The 26,934-nt window shown below is 41.2% G+C and overlaps 2 protein-coding genes across 3 annotated transcripts in view; both read right to left on the bottom strand.

Annotated features, from left to right (window-relative positions):
- Positions 1 to 14,429: 14,429 nt before the first annotated feature.
- Positions 14,430 to 18,005, bottom strand: LOC116256204 (beta-hexosaminidase 2). Its single transcript, XM_031632488.2, has 2 exons — positions 17,070 to 18,005; positions 14,430 to 15,817 (listed from the first exon to the last, which is right to left on the bottom strand). The coding sequence occupies exons 1-2, from the start codon at positions 17,860 to 17,862 to the stop codon at positions 14,847 to 14,849; spliced, it is 1,764 nt and encodes a 587-aa protein (XP_031488348.1). The 5' UTR covers positions 17,863 to 18,005; the 3' UTR covers positions 14,430 to 14,846.
- A 2,568-nt stretch (positions 18,006 to 20,573) lies between these two features.
- LOC116255737 (uncharacterized) overlaps positions 20,574 to 26,934 on the bottom strand; it is a 73,084-nt gene continuing 66,723 nt past the window's right edge. For both annotated transcript variants that reach the window (XM_031631687.2, XM_031631688.2), the window contains exons 21-26: positions 23,359 to 23,487; positions 23,089 to 23,223; positions 21,578 to 21,667; positions 21,204 to 21,374; positions 20,918 to 20,977; positions 20,574 to 20,824 (exon numbers count right to left, since the gene is read on the bottom strand). In XM_031631687.2, the coding sequence (XP_031487547.1) occupies positions 20,750 to 20,824; positions 20,918 to 20,977; positions 21,204 to 21,374; positions 21,578 to 21,667; positions 23,089 to 23,223; positions 23,359 to 23,487 (660 nt within the window). In that variant the 3' untranslated portion in view covers positions 20,574 to 20,749. The remainder of the gene's footprint in view (positions 20,825 to 20,917; positions 20,978 to 21,203; positions 21,375 to 21,577; positions 21,668 to 23,088; positions 23,224 to 23,358; positions 23,488 to 26,934) is intronic.

Below are 26,934 nucleotides of genomic sequence, written 5' to 3'. Positions count from 1 at the left end.
TGCCTTTGCAAGGAACCAATCTAGTGTGTCAAATGCTTCCACACTCAAGGGTGCTGAGGATGCACATTGTTGGAGGATTCTTACTTGTGTGCTTCTCGTGCATAAAAAGCATTCCAGGAAATGGACACATTGTCGACTTGAAATCGCCACCTTCTAATCTTGAATATGTGTCTGGACACTAACAGCTCGAGCACTTAAATCTGCAGCAGGTGATGGCTTTCTTCTTTACAGCTTCAATGATTGGGTTTTTTTGCTTGTGACACCCTTGGATTATTTATTCACCTCTGATCTGCAAAGTTGCAAACTGTTGACTCCATTTATGCGGAAGAGTTAAAATGTATTACAACAGTTGGTCCATGCAAGAACTATGAGATGCATCAGAACAATTTTCTATTAGCGGCCGGTGGGCACATTTCATCAAATATAAGAAACATTTTGAAAATAAAACATTATTGGAAAAGAAGAAAAAATGTTGTGCATAGTTGGTTGTTAAGTAGATATCGTCCTTCTGAATCATGATTAAGAGTTTTATACTGGTTCTCTTTCAAATATGTTGATAAAGATTTAACTTTGTTTTAAAGGTTTTGTGATAAACCAAAACTGGAAAGATATACTAAGACAAGTTTGATGGCTGGAAGTATATCTTATCCATGATATAGAAATAATGGATTTTTAAATCAAGGTGACGTGTTTATAAGTGATTTATCCAGGGTGTATTATGTATTGTTTGATTATCTGGGTGACATTATTCATGGTTTCTTCTTATCATTTCATTACTTGGATGCCTGTATCCAATATTCACATTGCATGGTGATGTGTACCTTGATTTCTTTTCTCTTGATGCCTTGATTCCATCTATGCTTTATTTTCTTTGGTTACCATGGACTCAGGAAAGCAATCAATACACATTCAGAAGGTCCTACTGACAATTCTGAAGTTCAACATATGCTACTCATTACATTAGCCAAAACAAGGTCTTCCCTTTCTTAAACAGGTACAGTACCTCGTGCCTCTCATATGTTTACTTTAGACAGAGTAAAAGATACAGATTTGCCCTTTCTTTGCAGGAAGCATTTCCATGATCCCCTTCAAAATCATCTTTTATGTGTCTCTCACGGAGCCACACAACACATCATTGGGACCATCAACTAGCATTGCCATTTCCTCTAGAGCCTCAGTAGCAATTGCCCAGTCCCATGGGTCTCAAATATTGGTCTTCCAAACCTCTTAGCACCCTTTCCAATATGAGGAACACCTTCTCCTAAATGAACAAATTGGAGACCTTAGGATCTCTAATTCCTTGAAGCTAGCAAATTGGATGAGGGACCTGGATTTGTAGCTTATAGATCTCTAAGTTTTTTTTTTTTGGGCTGGGGTGCGGGTGCGGGTGTGGGAGGGTGGGGGGGGGGGGGGTTGTGGGGAGGAGGGAGAGAGAAAAATTTCCTTCCAAAGCTAGTTGTGGTAGAACAGATCTACACCACTCAGGTGCAGTGATTTGTGTCAAGTCAGCATTTCCTTTGGGTGGGAATTGGGAGGGTGAGGGCTTTTCTTCTTCATCTACATCAATGGTAGGTCAGCACTCATCTCCTCTACTCCACTCATGGGCTATGTCACATGAGTGCGGGGTGCGGGTGCCGGAGCGGCACATCTCAAAAATTTTAAGTGCGGTGAGGGTATTTTATTATTATTATTAATATTATTAATTTATTATATATATATAACAGCATGAGCATGTATATATTATTATTACAATTTAGTTGTTAATGCATATAACATACTTGCATAATTGTATTGCATATGAAAATATCAGAACAACATATATTATATATAATATATTATATTAGTAATATAACATACTAACAGTCTAACATAGAGCATAAAAAAATGATAGAATCATAGAAGCAGAAATTGAAAATTTGAAATTAAAACTTCAAAAGAACAACACTGACCACAACTGGTTGGCTGCATAATGCATATACACAAAAGTAGCAGAAATTGAAAATTTGAAATTAAAACTTCAAAAGAACAACACTGACCACAGCTGGCCGGCTGCATAATGCAGATATACAAAAGCTTATATTGTAAGTTTATAACATGACAATATATCACTATATCAGTTGCAAAGTATATATACATGGCTGACAATATATATTTGTTAGTTGAACTTTGAAACTTTTGTAGGAGATTCAAGAATAACTGAACAAGTATCTTAAATAAAATGCTAAATAATATACATAAATAATAGCAATTGCAGTCCAGCACTCAGCAGTGTATACCACAGTTCACGGAACTGCAGAAGTACAGAACATGAGAAGTTGAGAACCATATGCTGTGTAGGCATATAGGCTGTACACCACAATGGCATGATATGAAAGTATCAAACAGCAGTAAAATTGACTTAAAAGAGAGGTAATGAAAGACAAACACACAAGGCACAACAAGAAAACGAACAGATAGAGCGATTCCTCCTGCTGGATCTGGCGTGTGTTTGGGTTATGGTGGGTTTAGAGTCTTCAGCTTCAATCTGTTTGTTTTCCAATAGATTGGGGTGGAGACACAGCGGCTCTCGTCACCGTATGAGATGGCAATGGTGGAGTCTCAGCTCAGCAATGCCTCTTGTAACCTCGTTGTTGGGTGGTAGCTGAACCAATTTCTCTCGTCACCGGAAAAAGTTTGAAGACTGCCGCTGCTTGTGGAAGATTGCCCGCCGGTCACTAGAAAAATGTTTAGATCACCAGAAGGAGGAGCATGCTGCACGGCAGGGCACATGCAAAGGTAGCAGGGGTGAGGGCTCCGACTGAAAAGAGTCAAAGCCCTGACCCCCTTTTCGTTTATGTTTTAACAAACTAAAACAAAAAACCAAAAAAATGAGACATATTTAGACCGGACGTGGTTTGACCGCACCCGACTCGAGTTTGACGCGAGTTGGGTGCACGTCAGAATTGGATGAATATACTCTGGTGCGGCTGACCACATTTGACTCGTGTTGACTGGGCTCGGGTGCAAGTTGGAGCCGTGCCCATGTCTGCACCTGCACCCGAGTCACGTTGACCCAGGTGTGGCAGCAAAATAGAAGAGTCCATGTGACTTAGCTCATGGGTGCATCCACTCTGCCTCACCATGGTGAGCAGACAATGACTTGCCCTTGTAAGACACTGGCTGGTAGAATGTCGGTTGGTTGGAGTTGGTGAGGCAGAGGAAGGTGATCTTGGGCATCGTAGGTGGTATAAGGATCTGCTGCTGCTGTCTGTGGTGGGTGGTAATGGCTGCAGATACCCATGCCAGCAGAACACATTCCAAGGGGGCAGGGTCCTCCAGCTCATCAGACCATGTGATGACCATGCGTAGTGGAGGGGAAAGGGGTGAAATCTTCATTCCATGACTAAGCAGGTGAAATACGGGTTGCAGTTGATGAAGAAGAGGAACCATGGGTAGTGAAGGTGAAACAGGTGAAATCCTCACCCATTACTAAGCAGGTGAAATACTAGTGGCAATTGGTGAGGAAGCTGAAGGCTATCTTGAGCGTCGCAAGTTGTAGAAGGAGCTGCTATTACTGTCTATGGTTGGCCAAATGCTGATGCAGCACGTTGGAGGAGGGCAAGGTCCTCCAGCTCATAAGGCAGTGTGATTTCCGTGGTGGTGGAGGTGGAAAGGTAAAATCCTCATCCAACGACTGAGCAGGCGAAAAAAGTGGGACCCCTACAAAACCGACTTCACTCACCCCAATTTTGTAGATCCATGAACAAAGGAAATTCTAGGATTTCCTCAGCCCTTGTTGATGCATTTCAAAATAGCATCTTGATTTTCATGATTTTTTTTTCTGAAGTAACATTTATCCAGAGCATCAAACTTGGCCTAAAAGTTAATTAAATAAGGATTTGTTTAGATGAAAAATATTGCGATAATATCATGATAACATTGTGGTGTTCTCATGAAAAATACTTTTTTGTGATACTTTTTAAAGTAGGGTGAGATTGTTCCCTTTAAAGACACCTTAAGGCTGAAGCTGTTTTTCGCGATAAAGCACATTTGGGACTATGATAAGGAGTTTACATGCAGGAGTGTGGCTTACAACATAGTTCCAGATTTCATCATAGTTCAGGATTATGTTTTTCATATGACAGGCATTGTCTTTGTGAGCCTTTATCTCATGATCATGCCTTGACAATATTTTTTCTTTCTTCCAGTTTGAATTCATCTGATCGACCTTGGTTTGATCATTTTTAGGTTGCTACCATTCCAGATGCTGCCATCCATTTTCCTTTCAGGGTGTGTGTTTAACATTGGTATGTACTGGCATTACATATTAAACCAGATGCTTGGTTGCATAAGAATTTACACTCCTGCTTATTCAAAAATTCGGTCTGCACGGCAGACTAGCTGAATTGGGGAGTTGATAACGTCAGAATCTTGTACTGTTGAGTCGTTGACAGTTAGACAGTGTAAATCAAGCATTTGCCCAGTTTTAGTTCAACATTTGTATTTCCTGTGAGATTTTAATTAGGACAGTGAGGTGCCTTGTGGCCATCTTTTTTCTTACATGAGAAACTCAAATCTAGTGACCTGTATGGAGTTTGTTCCCATGACTTGAGGTGGCTCCAGCCTTGTTATGGTGAATGAATTGTGTTTCAATTACATGGTTATGAGTGACTTAGCGATGTAACCAGTTAATTATTATGATTGGGTCTTCAGGTGGTCGCAAGTAGTCAAAGACTTTTTCAACCTTAGTTTTGTTGTATCTTCCTGAGGTGGACACAATGGATGCTGGGAATTGCCTTAATTTCCAACTGAATTCAACGGATCTTGATTTTCATATGATAAACACTAGGATGGCAAAGACGAAGTGCAGCCATGGATGACTTTAGTTCAAATTTCAAATATGAAAGTGTACCGCACATGCAGGGATATATAAGTATGTTTTTATTCTATTGTGCACCTCCATTTGTTTCCAATTTGATGTTTAGTTGTTCCATGCTTGTAGGTCCTATATATGATCATATGTGGCCTTTCTAAGATGAAATTAGATATTTTAGGTGAAATTTATGAACACATTTTTCATGCTACTAGAAACATGCTGGTGTTAAGATTGTATGAATTGGATTGGGTCTGCCTAGACCCGATCCATCTTGCCCATACACCCAAACATAGGCCTGGGCATCGGGCCGGGCTGGGCTGGCCCGGCCCGGTAAGACCCGGCCCAGGTCAGCCCATCGGGCCCAATACCCGGCCCGATTATTTGACGGGCCGGGTACCGGGCCTGGTCGACCATGCCCGAGGTCCAGCCCGGCCCGTTTTTGTTAACTGGCGGACCGGGTCTTGTCGGGTCGGCCTGATGCCCACACGGCCGTCTCCGTCTCTCCTCCTCCTCCCCGTCAGCTCTCCGCCCTGCCAACGACCCCATCGACAGTACAGTGAGCTATACTGCTGCTTCCTCTGCCATGGCAACGAGAAGTTCGGCTCTGTGTGGACACAGAACACCTTAACCACCGTGTCCATTGAAGGCACAACCTCAATCACGTTCTCCTTCTTAGCTTCACCAACATTAGCAGCAGCAAGCCTCAACATTTCTCCACTTAATTTGTCGCCCCTTTCCACAGATTAATCAAAATAGTGTGGCTTCGTATGAAATTACTTTGTGTATCTCCAGAATAGATTGAGCACATACTATGAAAATGGCAACCGAATGCATAAAAATAAGGAAGAACAATATTAACAGCATGTTATCATGGACTCAAAGACATTTGGAAAACAGAAGAATCTTTCCAACAAATTCTTCCCGTGATATCATCAGATTAGGCATGTTATCATGTAATTCTGCCCGTGCACCCAGGTCGCGGTTGCTTTACCCTATGATTCCTCAACTTTCTCAGGTTCTTGTGAACGGATGTGAGAAACAGAGAGGTGCGAGAGAGGTGCGAAAGAGCGACGGTGGCCCAGTGGTGGAGATTGGAGCGGTGGCGACGGTGCAGCAGCGCAGCGGCTCTGCCAAATGCGACGGGGAGGGAGGGCGCGGGAGGAAGGAAATCACAAATCAGGGATTGAGGAAAGAGGAATGAGTGAGAAAATTAGAAATCAGTCGTGAGTCGATTGACCTAACGGGCCTCTCGGGCCGGGCCGGGTTTAGAAGTGATAACTAGGCCCGGCCCCTCAAGATATCAGGCCGGGCCGGGCTCACTAAAGTTAAGCCCGATAGTTGAAATCTGCGACCCGGCGGCGGCCCGACCCGACGCCCAGGCCTACCCAAACATAATGGGCGGTGGCATACTTGTAAATGCTTGTTGTTTTCTGTACTTGTAACATAAATTAGGTTATATTAATGACAATGAGGAAGGGCCACGGTTGCTGCCCTCTTTTCTTTTCTCTCTCTATTGCACGTGCAGTCACCTCCTCTTCTTCTCCTCTCGCATCTACAAAGGATTCCATCTAGTGGTTTGGCGTAATATATCTAAACCTTACATGGTATCAGAGCAAGGTTGTTGCCACTGAAATTGTCCGGTAAGAAGTCTCATTCTCTGCCCTAATTTCTGTTTTCTACCTAACCCTAAAATCTCTACCCTAATTTTTGTTTTTCTGCCCTAACCCTAAAATATTTGACCTGACCCTAAAATCCTTGATCCCTGCCCTACCCTAAAATCTTTGCCCTAATTTTTGCCGTAATTTCTGGTTTTTTGCCATAACCCTAAAATCTTTGACTTAACCCTAGAATCCTTGATCCTTGCCCTTGTTCTTGACATCTGCCCTAATCTAAAATTCCTTGTTTTTTTGGTTGCTATCGTCTACCCTTGTACCTACCGTAAGCCTTCATCCTTATACATTTAGCCTCAAAATCAACCATGGACCATCACAACCGCAATTCTTCCATATTGTCGTCCAGTTTCCTCTCTCAGCTCATCTTCCAAAAGCTGAATCACAACAACTATTTGACTTGGAAACGTCAAATAGTTCCTTTCATCAAGAGTCACTGTCTCTATGGGCATCTCAATGGCACCACACCTGTGCCACCCGAATGGATCTTGCGAGAGGTGTAGAATGCTGCAAGGCAAATTCAAGAAACCCGTTGCTGAAATTAATTCTGAATATGAAACGTGGATGGCACATGATCAATCTGCATATATCACCTCCACATTGTCAGAAGAAGTTCTCGCGGGCATTGATGATGATCTTTCAGCATTGGAGTTGTGGAATGTACTCGCTACCACATATTCTCAATTATCGGAAGCAAGATTTCTACAACTCAAGAGGCAATTTCAGGATATCAAGCGAGGAACACGTTTAGTTTTGGAATACATACATGAAATCAAAAATGTCAGTGACTAACTTGCAATCATCGGGCACCCAGTCAGTGACAAGGACAATGTATAACAGGCTTTGAGTGGTTTGGGGTCAGATTTTGATGTTTTCTACACTGCTGTAGAGGTATTACCTGTTCTTCCCTCTTTTGAAGACCTGAAAGCAAAATTGATTCAACTTGAAGCAAGTCGTATACAACGACAAGCATTATTTCCTTCTGGCAGTCACAATGTGTTAATCACCGGGACCCATGCTTTGCAAGGAAGTTGTCCTAGGGTTTGGAACTCACAGGCAGACATGGGAAGAGGTATTCTTCCAATCCCAAATACAAATGCTCAGGCAAATGTATCAAGAAGGATACCTACTTGCTTTTGTTGCAATAAGAGAGCTCATGTGAAGTCAGAATGTTGACAGAACCCTCAAAACAAGGGAAAACAAGTCAGACGTGACAATAAGGCAGTAGGGTCAACTGGATCGAACACGATTGCAGCATCAAACATTCTTATTGATATGCAACAGATTTTAATGACAACCATGTCTAAAGTCAATATTAAGCAAAATGAAGGACAATGGTATGTGGATTTTGGTGTTGCAGATATAGCATATCTTTAGATGTTATAGCAGCACGAATCTGCGGCTGACCACGTGGGCTAGTATATGAAGGGAAAAAGCTCTTAATAGAACCAACACTAGACCTACCAGTAAGAACTCTACCACTAGGTGGTCGCATACCACGCCTGACCCTAATATTTGTTGTGCCTCTTCTCTTCCTTCCCGTTATGTCAGATCGACTTCCTTCATACATGATCTCTTTTCCTCTACGATCTCTACCTCTTGAGGTCTCCAAATCTCTTCTTAAACTGTTATCATCTTCATCATCACATTCATAAGTTTCTTCCTCTTCTTCGTCATCTTCCAAAGGCTCATAGCTTACATTTGTCTCTTCAATTTCTTTTTGTATCCTCTTTTGACGTAAAGCATGAAGCATATATAAACATTGTTGACGCACAAATAAAGGCAAATGTTTGTTTGGTCCTCCAACACAAGGAGACCATCTTTGGAAGTCCCTGCCAAATGGTGTTTCATTCTACTAATCCATCTTGAAAATGTATTCCCACAAAAGCTACATTTGAGTTTCATGTGGTTATTCTCCTTCACCCTTTCGCATCGTTGCCATATAGGATCCATATCTTCAAAAAAAAAAAACGAAATCCTATAGTAAACTTAATGAAAAACATTCAAAATCTTTCAATCTACGATTGTACGGTAAAAAATATGAATATATGGTAAAAACATGAGATTTCATACCTTACGAAGAAGAAATGAAGAAAACCTCTTTCCTCCCAACGAAAATCAACCACCCACGCACAAATCAACCTCTTAATCTTCAATTTCACAGTGAAAATCAACTTTTTGATGGTGAAAATTAACGATCGCCATCCTTGATGGCAGTATCCGAGTGTGAGAAATGAAGAACAGAGGGTATTTTTCAAAAAAAAAAAAGTCGAATAAGTAGGTCTCGGGCGTTCTGTGAAATCAGCCCGTATTGTACGATACAGGGTGTATCGCCCTGTATCGTACGATATGGGCATTGTATCGCACCACCCCGTATCGTATGATACGGGGTGTATCGTCGTGTATCGTACGATATGGGCCATGTATCGCACGATACGTGCGATACATGAACGATACACCCCCTATTTAAAATACGGGGGGTGTATCGTATCGTATTTTCAAAACGGTATAGTATGTATCGTACGATACAGGCTTGTATCGTACGATACGTACAACACTGACTGCATCCCATGTGACCGGTGGCGCAGGTAAGCTTTATAGTGTTCTTCCTTATTTAGCTAAAGGCTCAGTTGTCACAGGAGATAGTTCTCATCACAAAATATCACATATTGGAAATGCACATATATCCATGGCTCATTCTTCCATACCTTTAAAGAATGTTCTTTAGGTTCCAAATGTCAAGAAAAATATCATTTTTGTGTCAAAGCTTATTGATGATACTCATTCCTCTGTTGAGTTTACTCGTTCTTCTGTTTATGTCAAGGATGCTCGAACCAAGAAGACATTCGTTGAGGGTGTTCGCAAAGAAGACATATACGTCATTAAAGAAGCTCCAAAGGTGTCCAATTCTTGTGTTTCAGATTCATCTTTTCCCAGTCATAGTGATGTCAATATAGCAGAGTATGATAAGCCATCCATTTGGCATGGTCGTTTAGCACATTGTAGTCGGTCTTTCATTCAAAGTCTTGTTGCAGACGAACTATTACAAAAGTCTAGTTTAAGTCCAATAAATGAGTCTAGCATGTACTCAAGCTATCATATTTGTAAGAGTCATGCTCACCATTTTCAATCAATAAATAAGCGAGCTTCAAAGTTATTTGATACCATATATTCTGATGTTTGGGGGCCTGCTCCTATTTCTTCTTCTTCTGGGAGTAGATATTATGTTGTTTTTATTGATTCTTATTCTCGTTACACTTGGATTCATTTCATGAAAAGAAAATAAGAGGTTTTTCGCTTGTTCACTCAATTCCATGCCTTGGTCCAAAACAATACTATAGTAATATCGTGCATTTCCAATGTGATGGTAGTGGTGAGTTCATTTCAAATGATTTTATTGAGTATTTACTAAATCATGAGATCACTAGATAGATTTTTTGTCAACACACACCACAACAGAATAGCATTGCTGAAAGAAAACATAGACACATAGTTGAAAGTGCACTAAGTATGATGCATGACATAGATCTACCCATGAATTTGTGGACTGAAGCTTTTCATACTGTTGTTCATGTCATTAATCGACTGCCATTGTCTCTGCTTGAAGGAAAATCTCATTTTCTTATTTTACACCAAGAATAACAAAATTATAATGAACTACGTGTTTTTGGGTGTGTCTATTATGTAGATGTTGATGTTTCCTTGAGAAATAAGTTTCAGTATCGAGCTGTTATGGGCAAATTTGTGGGTTATGCAGAAAATTATAAGGGCTATAGGTGTTAGAATCCAAAGACTGGGCGCGTGTATATTTCACGACATGTTTTTGACGAGCTCAGGTTGAAGGATTTAAAGGAGTCACAAGCAACACTTAATATAAGAGATGATGTATATGATTCATTGCTGAATGCTGAAATATTAGGCCAAGGGGCTGATTCATTCCATGCACAAAGTGAAAGAATTATTGATGAGTTGGAGACAACCACAAATACTCAGTTGGACAACACACCTTCATCTACTCAGACCAACAACATGTCTTCACCTACTCAGTTTTCAAGAGTAGTGTATACTCGACGATCAGTTCCAACAACTGCTCCAGAAACTATCACTGCTTGTCCACGTAGATCAAAACGTGTGCGACACCCTATTGATAGATGGGTAAGTTATGATAATTTCTCTTTGGATTTTCAGCTTTTATGACAAAATTGAGCAAAAAGGTGCAGCAAAAATGCTATGAGCATGCATGCAAAAGCAAATATTGGGTGAAGGCCATGAACGAAGAAATGACTGCTTTGAATGAATGTCAAACTTGAGAGGTTGTTTCTCGTTTAGATAGTAAGAATGTAGTAGGCTCAAAATGAGTTTACAAACTCAAGTACAAACCCGATGACAGCATTGATAGATATAAGACTCGTCTTATAGCTAGAAGCTTCACTCAGCAGTATGGGGAAGATTACGATGAGGCTTTCAGTCTAGTCATCAAGATGAGAACAATCTGTGTTATCATCTCTCTTGCAGTCTCACATGGATGGACTTTATATCAATTGGATGTTAAAAATGTTTTTTTTCATGGTTTCTAAAGGAAGATGTATACATGGAACAACCCTTAGGTTATGCTACCAATGATCCAACTCAGTGGGTGTGCAAATTACAAAAATCATTGTATGGGCTTAAGCAAACATCTTGCTCATGGTTCGATAGATTTTCTCTTCATATACAGCAGGTTGGTTTTCTCCGAAGTTTACTTGATCATTCCATATTCATATATCATGTGGTGAAGTTACCACTTAGCTACTCAATATGTAGATGACATAGTTCTTACTGAAAATTCTTCATGTCATATATCTCATGTTAAGGAGGTATTGAAACAAGAATTTAAGATGAAGGATTTCAGCGAACTACGGTATTTCTTGGGTGTTGAGCTTGACAGAAAAGGTGACACATTCACTTTTATGCAACATAAATATACTCTTGATATTCTGGATAGAGCAAGTATGACAAATTGCAAGCCCATAAATACTCCTAATGTTCTCAACACAAAATTGAATGCCTCTAATGAAAGTGATGCATACTCAAATCCTAGTTTCTATCGAAGTATATTTGGCATGTTACAATATATCACCTTTACATATCCAGACATAGTGTGTGCAGTGAATCAAGTATCTCAGTTTATGCATGCACCCACAGAAGGGCATATGGATGCTACCAAACACATTTTGCGATACCTTAAGGCTACTCTTAGGGATGAACTCGTTTACACAACACCGTCAACTCTTTTGAATGGACATAACATTTCCACCTACACTGATGCAGATTGGGCAGGTGATCCAGACGATAGACGATCAGTTTAAGGTTATTGTCTCTTCCTTGATTCCAATCTTATTTGTTGGAGTAGCAGGAAACAACTTGCAGTTGCCATATCCAGCACTGAGGCAGAATATAGGGCAATGGCTGCAGGCATAGCTGAAACCTCATGGTTACATGGTTACGTCATCTGCTTGGGGAACTCTTCCTTCCCACTTCTCAGTCATCTTTATTCTGTGACAACCAAAGTGCGATCAATGTTACTTTGAATCTTGTTCTACATAATCACACTAAGCATATAGAGATTGATCAATACTTCATTCGTCCAAACTCAAAAGGTCGAGGAAGTCGAGATTGTTCCTACTTATATAGCCACGTCTCAGTCTCAACAAGTAGCTGATCTTTTTACCAAGAGGCTCACAGGGCACCAGTTCTGGGAATTGAAGAACAAGTTGTGCATGATCAAACCTCATGCACAACTTGAAGGGGGCTGTTAAGATTGTACGAATTGGATCGGGTCTGCCTAAACCCAATCCATCTTGCCCCTACACTCAAACATAATGGGTGGTGGCATACTTGTAAATACGTGTTATTTTCTATATTTACTTGTAACATAAATTAGGTTATATTAATGACAAGGAGGAAGGGTCACGGTTGCTGCCCTCTTTTCTTTTCTCTCTCTATTGCACGTGCAGTCACCTCCTTTTCTTCTCCTCTCCCATCTACAAAGGATTCCATCTAGTGGTTTGGCGTAATATATCAAAATCTTACAGCTGGTACCTCCATGGCTCGATCTGTGATCACCCTTGGTGACTTTGAGGAATGGTTGCATGTGCTGGTTGAAGTACTCTTCACTTTATGCTGATTTGAGCATGGCGCTTTTCATTCGTAACAAGATTTACAGTGTTAATTGACAGTTGAATGAAATCCGGTGCTTTGCATGGATCAGCATATCTATGGCCCAACTGGATTGCAACGTTGAAACCTCACAGAGTGCAAAAAATTAGATCCAGTTATCTGTTTCTTGCTGCAATTTATAACGTCTCTTTACATCTGTCTTTCTTGCTTTCAAACTTGAATTTGTTTCAGTCGGTGAAAATCATCTGCTGCTTAGCGACTAAGCTATATTCTTGTAAGTTAAGGATGCGGTTGGCACTAATCTTCTTGAATTGGCTCTTTGTCAAGTGTTTGCTTCCCAGTATAAGGAAGGATGTTGGTTCTGGCTTCATTTGGAGATATGACGAATTACATTTTGTTGCAAATGAAGCAACAGATGTGTCTCGGCTGGAATGGCCTCACACAACTAGAAGCAATATCTTAAACTGACCGCTGCTTCGTTGCCGATCGGAAACTGAAATAAGAAAAAATTACAAGGCACCTAACCTTATTGTCGTTTATCATTAGACACGCTTAACATTTGAAAGCTCACATTTATACACCTAAAGCTTACCGTTATTTCTCAAGTAGGCACTTCTATTTACCATGAGTAGTTAACTGGAATTGAACATGAATTGGTTCTTCTTACTTGCACTCCTTATATTTACCACAAGTAGTTAACTGGAATTGAACATGAATTGGTTCTTCTTACTTGCACTCCTTATATTTACCACGAGTAGTTAACTGGAATTGAACATGAATTGGTTCTTCTTACTTGCACTCCTTATATTTACCACGAGTAGTTAACTGGAATTGAACATGAATTGGTGAAGTGAAATGATTGTTCTGTCCTACTTCTTACTTGCACTCCTTATATTTACCACTTACTAAAGTTCTGCACACTAGACCCACACTCACCCTGTATTTCCTGTAGCGTGTGAATACTAGGTGATCATGGAAGCCCATTTAATGGCAATGTGGTTTGAGAAGAACAAAAAGGTTGTATGACATCCAGTCTTTTGAATGCATATCATTTTAAAAATAAAGAGAAAAAAAGGCACTTTTGAGCATGCTCCTTCATATGAGGAGACTTGTCATCTGCAACCCTTTTAATAAGGTCACCAACAGAGTGGACGCCCATTTCTCCTAACCGACGTTACCCACAAACATTCATGTAGTCGACTCCATATTGCAGAAGAACCATCACTTCCGTCATTTAGCTTAATTCTCTACGCAAAGTATTAAGTTATTGAGACCTCTTAAAAGGACCCCAACTGCATCTCTCTCTCTTTCCCTATCTCTAGATTTTGATCTGGTTCTGTGTCTACCAATGTAAATCTAGTTATTGGATCTCTCTGCCTTCTTCCTGGGAGGTTTAGGTGACTGCAATGGCCTATGGGCCGGCAACGGCCCCCTCTCTCCCTTGCCCTCATCTTCACAATCAAGTTGACCACGTTTGATGGCTTAAGGGGGTCTCAGACTGACGACGGAGAACGTCTGGGGCATTCTGACTGCACCCTACGAACTCTACTCAAGTAAGATGAAGGATCCTCCATCCAACCATGTTATAAAAGGGTCAAAATTTTTGTCCAGCGAGGCCGCATTCTTCTCGCTTCAGACGCAACCTGAATCTTTACAGGAAGGTGTAAAACCTTACGGACGCAGCTGCCTTTTAACAGTCCCACCTTGCTGCATCATTATGGACTAAGCCACTTCGCAGAACCATGCAAATAAATTAACTGCATTTCTGACAAAACCACTTTAAGGCACGTTCAATTTCTTCTCAAGCCACTTTTTGGCAATATCGTAGATCCTCACCCTTGCGATTTGCTGTTATTATCAATGCAAATTACAGAACCGTGTAGCTTGATCATGCTGACAGTCAAATGTTAAAATGGATGATTGAGATATTGATTATTAGCTACTCAATTCTTGAGAGAAAACCTCCATTATTCACCCAAAGTAGGCGGCAAGTGATTCCTGAAAATCCCAACCTCTTGGCCTCTGGCCTATACTAATGGCGAGGGTGGAAGAAGTTGAAGTACACTCAGGAGGGTGGTTCTGAAACAGAAGAAGCATGTCATGAGCAACTCCCCATGCCATCAAACCACCGTGAGCAATAACCTCTCTCTTCCACACCCTTTTCACTGGTCAAGGTTGCACATCCCCGGGTTATGGAGGCACCACAGAGGCTGCATCGGCTCCGCTAGAATCCCTCTTCCCACCATCCTATATCTCCACTCATTCAACCGATCGGAAGCGTCCGCGTACCTCTTCGTCCCATCCTTCCCCCTGTTTCCAGACCACAGGGCCTCCGCCATCGCCGACGCCCTTGGCCAGACACGCCCGTCCAAGACGGTGGCGTCCGCTTGCTCCGACCAGAGGGCCACCTCTCCTCCGAGCACCAACTCCACCTCCTCCTTGTTGAGCCCGTACGTGATGTCGTAGTCGTAGATCCTCTGCCAGGTCTTGAACGGCCCGCACCAGGACCCGGCCTGGCCGCCTCTGTAATTGAAGGGCTCTAATGGGTCTTCTTGATCTTCCGTCTGCCGATCGTACCGGCTGTCGTTGCCGAGGAAGGTGCCATGGCCGCAGTCCAAGTAGTAGAAGTCGGTGGACGAGACGATGGCTCTGTAACCGGCGGAGGTGATGCGCTTGGTGTTGTTGGGGCCGTTGTTCCATGTCTGGAGAATGGTAGTCTCCTTGGGGAGGCCAGCGACTGTCACGGTGGCGCTGAGGAGGATGTCCTCCCAATACACAACGGCGGACTTGTTGCGTGAGAGGATGTAAGGGTACGTGGCGTCCACGAAGGCTTGGAGGAGCTGCGAGACATTGCCACCCTTCGACAGGAACTCCCTGATGGTGGGGTCGGATTCCCAGCAATGGGGAACCACTTCATCGCCGCCGGCGTGGTAAAGGGATTCAGGGAAGAGGGAGGTAACGTCCTTGACGACGTTACGGACGACATTGTAGGTGTTGGGGTTGAGCGGGTTCAGCTGGCCGCTACCCGGCTCCGACGCGAATCGGTCTTCCCACTTACTTCCCGGCCGCCACCAGAAGGCGTCGGCGCACGTTACGATCTCCGGGTGCGCTTCTCCCCACGACCGGGCGTGAGCTGAACAGAATTAAATTGAGAACGGTAACAAGGTTGGGAATAGGGATGTCTATCAGTCTATGTCAATGGGTTCGATGTAAATTGGACAAATACCCTTTGCGTGTTCGATTTATGCACATATTTGAAACTTTGAATTTGGATTCAAATGCGAATGAAGAAAAGCCTATTTCATATCAGAATTAAAGTCCAACTTAAATCCTGCTTTTAAATTTATGTCTTTTAGATACAAAATTCAAACTGCGTTATTATATATTAGAAATAGACTTTCAGTGGATATTGGATACATAAATATTTATTTAAAAAAAAATCTGAATTAAGAACCAAATCTGAATAAGACAGAATATGTTTTTCAAATTTGAACTCAAATAGGATTGGATGTCAATTTTTTAAATTGGAAGCCCCATTCAATTTCTTAATTAGATATTAATTTATTTCCCACATCCAACTTTCAAAAAAATATTTCTTAGGATATCGAATCAGAATTGAATTGTTCGTAGAGAAAGAGAAAACGTGACGGCCAAAGTGATTGGGACAAAGGGGCTGAGATTTAGTTGCCATGATAATGAGGTTGAGATTTAGTTGTCATGCGCTTAAATCTGTTTCTAGACTTGGGTGGTCATAAGTGTTGCATGTACCACCACCATCAGTACAAAAGAGTAGTGAATCAAAACTAAAAATGCCTTCAGGCAGCTATACTAAGCCACTATACCCTTCCTGAAAAATTTGGTTGTCATGGATGTGCACTAGATTGGTTTAGAAACTTACCTAAGGTGGAAAATGCTAGACTACTCAACGACTAAAAGCAAAAGCAAGACAACCGTTTGAGACATAAATAAATGGTGAAAATATCTTCCATTTTGTAGGAAAAACTTGAAGAAGACCATATGTGTCGTTCATATTCATGGCACTTTCAGCTTGTATCGGGCAATTCTTTTGCTTTTACCTAAAAATTTATTGAGGAAACATTTTTGAATATTTAACAAAATTTAAAAAACACTTATTCTTTCCTATGCTGCTATATTAGAGGAGATGAAAAAGATGGGAAATTAAAAAACTCTCTTCATCGGTTAATTTTTGTCACAGAACCATCCTTATATTTTAATTAAAATTTGTGTTTTTTCTAATCCATAAAATATCGGTTAGAATGAGCGTTTCGTTGCATCTCGAATCTCCAGCTATAAAAGGACAAGTCTTTAAAAATACGTTGATATTTGCGGCTCATCGATGGGCACAGATCGTAAGGAACTCTCACCTGGGCCGTCGATCTCCGGCAACACACGGACCCCGTGCCTCCGGCCAAACTCCACGATCCTCCGGACGTCGGCCGGCGAGTACTGCATCTCCGGCCCGTAGGAACCCTTCCTGGCGAGGTCGGGGTCGGATGGGAGGAGCAGCGGGAAGGATTGGGAGTCGGTAATGTGCCAGTGGAAGACGTTGAGCTTGTTGTGGCTCATCGCCCTGATGGTCCGGAGGATGTCCCTCACCCGGTAGAAGTTCCTTGAAGTGTCCAACAGCAGCCCACGGTGCGGGAAGAGCGGCCAGTCGGAGACGTCGATCCCGGCCGGCACCATCGCCGGGCTCCCCCAAACCATCTGCGAGAAGGTCTCCAGGCCCCTCATGGCTCCCCACACGGTCTCCGCCCTCAGACTCCCGTTATCGCCGTCACCCGGCCCCGGAATTCGTAGCTGGTAGGACTCATCGACGCCATGCTGCAAGTCGACATCGATGTCGCTGACGGTGATGTTCAACGCCGCCAACGAGGAGGAAGAAGTGAGATTGACGGGGAATTGGCGGATGAGGCGCCAGTGTTCGGAACGAATGAGGCGGAGGTAGCGATTCGCCGCGGGGAGGAGGTAAGGGTGTTGGGCGCAGAAGATGCTGAAGGCTGGGGAAAGGAGGACGGCCTGCCGGCCGTCCCATTGTATGGATCGCGGTTTGGGCCAGACGTTGATATCGGGATCGGACAAAGAGAGGGCGGTGAGAAAGAAGGCAGAGGAGAAGAGCAAGAGGAGGATGAAGAGAATGGTAGGAGCGACTGTCGCCATCTGACGGTCGATGGTGGCTAGCAGGACTTGCGAGGGGCCTTTTTTTCTAGGCCGGGAGAGCTATTTAGGCAGGTGACATTGGAACCCAATGGGTAGTCATATTCGCCGTCAGGCGTCAACGGTTCGTCGTGGCCGATGGAAGATTGAACGTTAAGGTTCAATTAAAACAAAAAAAAAAAGTAGCTAAGGCCCACTTTTTGTAGTTCCTTTTTCTTTTTTCTTGCAACAATTTGAGGATCTCACATCCAATTATGTCATTTTTTTTTTGTGAGCAGAAGAAAATCCTACTTCTGGAGTGGGAAGTCCAAAACCTCTCGTTCCCTCTTATGGAGTTTAGAGTTACTTTCAGAACTTAGATGAACTTATAGTTACATCATTCAAACTGCACTTTCTACTGTAAACAGTACAGGAGAGTAGCATACTGGAGCATGATAACAACAATAAAGATTCAAAACTCATTAACTTTTTTTCGTGAGCAACCTTGCTGCCCAGTTATGCAATCTCCTTTGGGGCAACTATATCATTGAATTTTGGACAAATAACACAGCCAAACACCAGAAAAGGCAAAATAAAAGTGAGATTAGTCTCCCTTCTATTTAGAAAGCCATCTCGAAAGTATGTAACGATCGTTCTTTGGAGTAAAAACTCACAGACAGTCCAGTTGTTTTTGGACTTCCATCACCCCCTTCGGAGTTAATGATTCGATCTTGCCTGGGATGGAAAATCTACGTGCTTCTCTGGTGAATCTAGGCCTACCCTCTTCGTGGAAACATGAATGAGGGAGCTATAGTCCCGTCATTGAGGGGGTCTTTAGCAGGCGCAGGTGGCTGGAAGTTCAAAACCCTTTTCAAGTGGCTCATTGCTTTAGATGGATTGGAGGAAATCAGGTGTTTTCTTCTTGCGGACCAATGCCCCTTATGTCATAAAGGCAGAATACACTACTAACCACTTATTCCTTGGTTGCTAGTCCCCAAAGTTCTTTTCTTGCTCCTTTGGGGCTAAATTTGGTAGGCCAATTTCCCATGCTTATGATCTCAAGCAACCTTTTTAAAGCTGGCTTCTTCGTGCTTTCGGCTCTCAAATATTTTGGGCTGTGGGCCTGCCTGTAATAATATGCTCCATTTGGAAGCATAGTAACCGGATCTATCATGAAGACATGAGAATCCCAGCAACAGTGTTCCATAGGATGTTATTGGATGTTGTGAAAGCAATCAGCGTTGAACCGGGACTCGAAAGCTCCGGTGAACGAAGAGATGAGACTTTGGCTCCTCACCTCAATCAGCCCTAACCCTTTCTGGCCTATCCACTACCCAACACACCCATCCACATCAATCATGTTGTCGCTATATTAGAGTCAGCTACTTTTCTCATAGTAGCTTTAGGATCAGTAGTCGTTTCTGGGATCAAATGTCCCATCCCCACTGAACTCTTGCGCTTATAGAATTGGTCGGATGTCATCGTGCTTTTGGTAGGAAAGATGGAAGAAGGTGCCCGATTGGCGATCAACTTTAAGTGCTGGAAGAAAGATGCCTTCATCCCCTTGATTTTGTTCTGCATGTCCACTTCTCAGTTCATTTTCCAAGCAGATTATAATCTGAGATGATCTGATATTTGATTAACAGTTTTAGAGTAGTTTTGGAGTGCCCGCTTTTATTTCTAGGTTTTTTAAATCCTTTTGTCACCAAACATTTTTTTGGAAAATAAAATGGTAAAAGCTTTTCGGCAACAAGGTTGCAGAAGAAATGACCCTGAATTACCAAAGAGGAGTGTTCATATCATAAGTTTGAATTTATATCAAAGGATGCAAAAACTTTTGGAAGTGAACCTTCCAAAACTGGTTTTGATATAGCTCCGGTAGACTGGTGGCTCGCGTAAAATTAGCGGTTTTGTCGTTCAAGTGAGAAATTGGAGATGGGCACCATTGCATGATATTCATCCCTTAGTTATCATCCCTTGTAACTAGACCACTACTGATGAAGTCCATTAGTGTGAAGAAAAAAAGTGTTAGAAACAAAGCCCACCAAGAGAAGAAACCAAAAAAAAAAACACATACACACACAAGGATTTTACATAATTCGGAGACAAAGTTCTCCCAAGTCCATGACCGCATAAAAGTTTTCACCATCACAAAAGAATCGAAGAATATAAGAAACCAATAAAACACAAAATTACATGTATGTGTTTACAAAAATTAGGGAAGCCTATTAAATATAGAAATCTCTACACTACACCCACAAAAAAAAGGTGGTTCAACATTCAAATTCAAATCATAGCCAACAAAAGAGTTGAGTGCCTCCACTTATCAAAATTGGAGGGGAATCATTTTACAAGAAGACGCGGAGAATCAGACAATAACAAAATATTGGATCGGCCTGCTTTGGCATTTCTAAAGTAAATTATTACTTTAAGAAAGGCCCGCTACAAGCTAACTGCCGACGAATTATTGGAGTTGGTAACCGTCCGCATCATTTGCGTGAGGGACCAAAAAGAGACACGTTGACTGGGAAGGGTGATACACATGTATAATGTTGCCAATAAGTGACTTGGACCACGGTGAGGTTAGGAACCACCGCGTGTTACGTGCATAATTTTCTGTCCACAAGTTCAAGCATTTCGAACAACCAAAGGGAACAATGCAGTGTCACAAGTTTATCAAGATAAAACACGACAAGATCCAAGGCCAGCAAAGAAAGCCGCAAGTATACAACCGATCAGGAAAATGATGCGGTATATATATATATAATGGAGTGTTGCGAAAGTTTCTCAAAGAATGAATAAGCCATTACAACAACAAGAAAAACAGAAAACAAAATATAATAGCACAAGAAAGAAGAAAGCAAAACTGGGACAAAGAAAAGACAAAGCCTGCTATGCAGTACAGGAAGCACTAAGATGAACTCACGTACAGCACAGGGACAAGTCCAGCCATCTTACCATCCCTTCCTGGCCGTTTTTTCCTAACCTGCAAATGATTGACGGCCGTAAAACATCTCTCTCTCTCTCCACACACACACACACAATAGAATATATATATATATTATATTAAAATACTTACATAGTACCATCCATCCACTTCATAATCAATTTCAACCTCCTCTCCAGTCGTCAAATTTAACTGTAAACAGTGACAGAACAAATATAAGAGCATGGTCTCCAATAGTAAATAAATATAAACATTGTCTGCCATTTTCTTTTCTTTCATTCTACCCATAGGATGGCTCCCTCAGCATTGCTAGTAAGCTAGCAGGGATTTTTTTTTTCCAATTGCTGACACACAGTGCCTTTGAATGCATTAGTTTCTATTTTCAAACCTAACCAAGAAACGAGGGAAGTAATCTCACCTCATCATCACCTCCTGCTGTGAAATCGTACAATGCTTTGCCAAACTGTGGATTTTCAGCTGCCCCATCTTGCTCACTGAAGCTCTGATTCTCGTTTCCTCGTACTGGATTCTCAAATGACTCGTGTTTTTGCATGACAGATGATCCATATGATGGAGGCTCTTCCCTCACCTAAAACATTTTCAAACAGTTTACGTAAACCATCACAGATCATCACAGCAAGCTTCAAAAAACCACCACAGATCATGAGCATCATCCTCCAGATAATTAACCCATGCCCAACACAAGAAACTTCTATATGCACAAACAAGTAGTGCATTGTGCATGAAGAAACTGTAAAAGAATAATTCAAGGGTTCAAATAGAGCAACTAACAGGAGATCCCAGCCCATCCAGTGAAGATGATGGACCACCATAAGAAGTATTGCTTAGCCTGCTCATAGTTGTTGGCCCATAGTGATCATCCTGAAATTATAAATCTCACTATGTAAGAAGCATGCATCATATGGTATGACACAATGGCAATTGATATTCTACCAAAACGTAGAAGTAAGCAAGTAAACAAACAAAAGCTGAAAGCACATTTTCCTAACACCAGAAACACAAGAGGCCACAACCCAAGGCAGGTACCACAAAAAACTAAAAGCAAAATTGAAGGAAATCGATACCACGTCATGCATGCAACCTGATGAAAAACTGTGTAAGATGTGCAATGCTAGCCAGTAGCCACACTAGTCGTGTGGACATGGCTAAAAGGACATGGAAGCTGCTTCCATGGATTTTTTCAGTGATTATCGCCGAGAATGAGACATACCACAGGTCTACAGTATTAAATTGTAGTGTCATTGTGCATAGTGTCAGACTTTGTTTCTTGAAGAGCTAAGAAGCTTTTGCTGAAATGCAATTCCAGATTGTTGGCCCAAATCAAATAGAAAAAGGTGGGGAAGAGAAAAAGAGAGAGAAGTGAGAGAGTCCTGAAGACAAGCACACCAGGTCCCAAAGACCTGCAGCTACAGGTCAGCAACTGTTGCATATGTTTGCTCATGCTCGGAGCTAGTTGCATGGTTGTAGGCACTGTCGCAAATATTGTTCTTGGTTTTTATAGGCAAAATATTTCCTCAGTTATTAATCAGGAAGCTTGTTTTTCTCAGGAAAATTTCAGGAATTCAAGAATATTTTAAATGCATTAAAAAAAGAATTGCGAAAATTTAAATTTTTTACTATTTTTCTCACAGAAACAATGATAAAAATTTAAAATACTCATTGACTTTTTGAAAGAAATCCAACAAAGCTTACAATATACTAAAAATATATTTCTTAAAGAATACGATAAAACACAGTATTTTCGTTTGGCAATTTTTGAAATATCGATTTCCTTTTACAGTTTTTTTGTTGCTTCCTGTTCTTCCATTTCTTGATTTTTTTGAAACAAAAAGGCGAAACAAAACTTGGGTTTGGAAAGGGGGGGTGGGTGGGTGCAGCTAGGGTACATATATAATATATTTATTATATATAAAAATATATGTATTCATAATATATATATATATATATATATATTGTTGTTTTTATTACTTTTATTATTGTAAATAAAGAAAGAGAGGGAGATAGAAGAAAAAGAAAGAACGGAAAAATTTTGAACATGAATACGAGAGGGTGCGGTTGGGGTGCTTGTCTTGTCACCTTCACACCCACACCCACGTTGTGTTGATGTGGGTGCTGCCTCTTTTTTGAAGAGTTTGTGCGATGTAGATCACAGTTTACGTAACTAAACTGACCTACATATTTAATTTTGTCTCAAATAAACAACAGAACTCAAGATCTATAGAACAAACCCCAACAGGTATAATACAGTTTAGTGACATAAAAAGAAAGAGAATAGTGCATACCGATTTGTTATAAGATGATGGATGTGAACTGAACAAAGATGGGTAACGCATCCCACCAAAATGGGATGATATTGAACTTTCAATTGAGCCAGTAGATTCAGGAGAAGATGCCCCAGATGATCTGGCATCATCTTCCTGTATCAGAGAGAGGAATTAATGCATGAATTAGTAAACTTGCTACAATTGAGAAACTAAATTGAAAATCCATGTATAAACTGTCATTTAAATATCATTTAGGAACAGGAGAAAATAAATTTATATAATAAGGACCTCTGCTTCTGAGGTTTCTAGAAGTGTCTTGGCCCACATATCATCATAACTAATGGAAGGTCTTGAAATAGCAATCTCCTCATCCACTTCTGGGGCATCAGTACCCGCACCAGTAAGGAATTCGTTTACCTAAGAGAGAGTAAAAGTATAAACAAGATTAGCTATTGTAGCATAAATGCACTGAACAAGCATAAAAAGATACATAAGTTGAAAAAAGAAAACAAGCAGTCAACGCAGAACCCAAGATTGCAGAAGCTGAAGGGTACATGGTATGGAAAAGCAAAAATATATAGCAAGTATAACAATTTCACTAGATGAAATGTCTCATCTTTAACTTCAGGCTCCAAAATCAAGTTGCAATGAACAACGTTACCCACGTACAGGTGTAAGATTCTGTGTAGTATGTACAACATTTCACTTGTAAACACCATCATAAGAATGGATGAAAATGGTCACACGGAGATTTTTATAAGGGCAGATATCCATCAAACCATATCCTAATGACATCAAACCATGTCCTAATGATGGTATGGTATCACCTATGCAGAAGCTTCTTATGAGTCATATGCTTTCTGAAATGATCTTATTCGAACAGATTTTTGTTGCACATGTGGAGAATGATACTCAAAAGATTTTCATCTGTTCTAATAAAAGAAGATGGACTTGTTGGCTGAAATCAGTTTGGGAAGAAAAGTTAAGGCTCCTGAAGGGTTAGTCATTTTGATACTTTCTTGTCATGGATGTTCCATATCCTTAGAGTGGCCTTCCGTTGAGGTTTCTGTCTTCCACTAGTGTGGCTTAATTCAGTGGAAGTTTGTTTCTGTCTTGATTTGTTTGATTTGTTCTATTCTTCCATTATTTTTAATAAAACTTGAAGGCAGAACCTCCAGGGGGGTTGTTTTTCGGATGGTATTATACATACCTTCTGGATACCAGTATCAGTAGTCAGCAGCATGCACCCTTGTTATGGTGAATTTGTCAGTGAAGGCATGGTTAGGCACCTGCAAAGGAATCCTAGTGGGAGGTGTTAGTAACTGGATCTTGGATATGGATCGGGTCCCATTAGGGCTGACCCAATAACCCTTATAAATAGGCCGAAGGGCATGAGACGCGGTTGTGGTAATGGTTGTAGTTCTTTTCCTCTGGGAGGAAGGAACCCTAATCAAGGATTCGGCTTGACTGAGTGAGTTTTCTTATTTGGGGCTTCTCTTGTAAGGGGTTCACCAAGTTAGCGATGGCTAACAATGGCATCAGAGCCGGAAACCATGCCACGGATGATCATCTATGGGCCTCTTCAGCCATCGGACGAGATTCTAGAAGACTACATGCTTCTGCAGCTTAAATCCCAGGTGTATGGCATCCCCAGCCCCAAGGCTTGGAATCCAAAACCGCCCAAAGGGTATGACAAGTACATTCGTAACCTTGCAGGCTTCAGTTCACGGCTTTAATGGAAATTATTCCTCTTCATGCGTAGGAAGCAATACCAGAAATCGTTCATCCCTGAGGGAGTAGCCTTCTGGCCAATCTGGCCTAAGGAGCAGCCTTCAATGATGGAGTTGGAAGAAGAAATGGAGAGGTTAGATAACAGCTATTGGTGGTTGGGGGTGAAACCAGAAGGCTAAGGGAGTCGATTGCAATTTCCTAGACAATGCTGGGCTGCTGGTATGCCCAATCTGGTGGAGACAACGGTGCAATTGGTCGACGGAGTCTTGAGGCATTTAGAAGAATTCGAACAGTACTGGAAGAAAGAAGAGTGCAGCAAGACCACAAACCAAGATTACCATGGATGTAGAAAGGGGGTTAAGGAAGAGGAGGCTCCAAACCTTATGAAGAATGTAAATCAAGGAGACAATTTTGAGAGAGGTCCTAGTCTGGGAGAATGCGAAGAAGGAATTCGATGGGAGGGGGGCGACAGAGAAGAAGCAGACGAGTTTTTGGAGAAAACAAGGAAGGTAGTTCATGCCCATAGTGCGTTCAGTCAAGACTGCAGGCTCAAAGACAATGGGCAAGAGAAGCCCACTAGGTGGGTGGCCAAGAAGAAGGTAGCTTTTTTGGTCAAAGAGGTCGTCGTTGAGAGGGTTGCTCTTGTTGTTGGAGGCATCAATGTTGTAAAAGGCGATAAGGCGAGGCGGGGCGTTGAGCCTCCCTGAGTCGAGGTGAAGTGAGGTGTTAATTGAAGTGTAAGCTTCACGGACAAATTTGTGAATTATATAATATTTATAAAAATAACAACAAAACTAAAAAAAATGACTACAATACTAAGCATATCAATAAAGAACAATACACAACATATTCAAACCACAATAATTTGTAAATCCAAACAAAAACAATGTCATAGACTCGTAACATACATAGTACAAAGAGTGTTTGCATAATTGGCGCATAGCACGACCTATCCTAAACAGTTAAATGTCATAGAACTATCATTGAAAAACAAGTAACCAAAACTAGGAAAACCAAGATTCAGATGATAATATCAATTAAGAGAATAAGTAAATAACAAGTATTTGTGAACAATAATATTAGCATATTGAAATACGCATATATACAAAAATTACAAAAAGTAACTAATTTGTGCAATTATCAAGTGATATTTAACAAAGTTCAAATGACTTTTGTAGGCAATTGGTCAATTGTATCTTCATCATTGTCATCTTCTTTAATGGATGACAGTTCATCTTCATTTGAACCGTCCATATATTGAATAGGTTCATCTTCCTCTTCAGTTGCTTCATCATCAAAACTCAAATATTCTAAATCTTCTATTATTGTTTTACCTTCATATAAAAACAATAACACATAACAGGTAATTGTAGTAATGTAAATTTTTCCTGTTTCTTTATTTATTTATCTAAGACAAAACAATGTAATGAATACTCTTCAATTGCTTCGGTAAATGATTGAACATAGCTGAAAAACAGCATAACTAACGCACGTAAAAAATTTGAAAGAAAATATAATAAGGTAAAGATGCATTAAATGCTAAGCCATCAAGTAAGAATACAAATCCCAAAACATATAGTAAACTAAAACACCACTTGCAAAACTTGGCAACAATGGGAGGAGGACCACTATCCACAAAGTACACGTCCAGACTCCAAATGATGACAATAGCAAAACAAAGATGAACACGTAATATGAGTGCAAGGATGACATGCATGAAGACAATAAGTTCAAGATCTTGACTTTGTAAGCCACATTGCCACAACACCATAAGATACAACACTGGCTATGGTGATACACTCAAAGTAACAAAAGCGCCATGACGACACATTGTATACGATCACAGCAACACACACACAGGGCTAGTCATGGCTAGAGAGCTGAGAGAGTGAGAGGGTGGCCATGGCTAGCGTCGGCATGAACATAAAGACTAAGACAGAGAAACAATGATGGCCACCTATGCTCGGTGTCTGCCATGGAGAGAAAGAAACTCAAAGAGAGAGACCTACAGTTGCAATGAAAATTCTGACGTTGGGCGATCGCTCCACCAGCCGCAGCTCCAGCCTCTAGCAATTTCACAGGCGTGCAGCGATGGAGGCGTACACCTCTACCAAATGAGGCGCACGCTTTAGG

The sequence above is a fragment of the Nymphaea colorata genome, chromosome 6 (genome assembly GCF_008831285.2).
Source record: "Nymphaea colorata isolate Beijing-Zhang1983 chromosome 6, ASM883128v2, whole genome shotgun sequence".
NCBI classification, from domain to species: Eukaryota; Viridiplantae; Streptophyta; class Magnoliopsida; order Nymphaeales; family Nymphaeaceae; genus Nymphaea; species Nymphaea colorata.
Note: the sequence above shows the minus strand (reverse complement) of the source record. Positions and strands in the feature narration are given on the sequence as shown.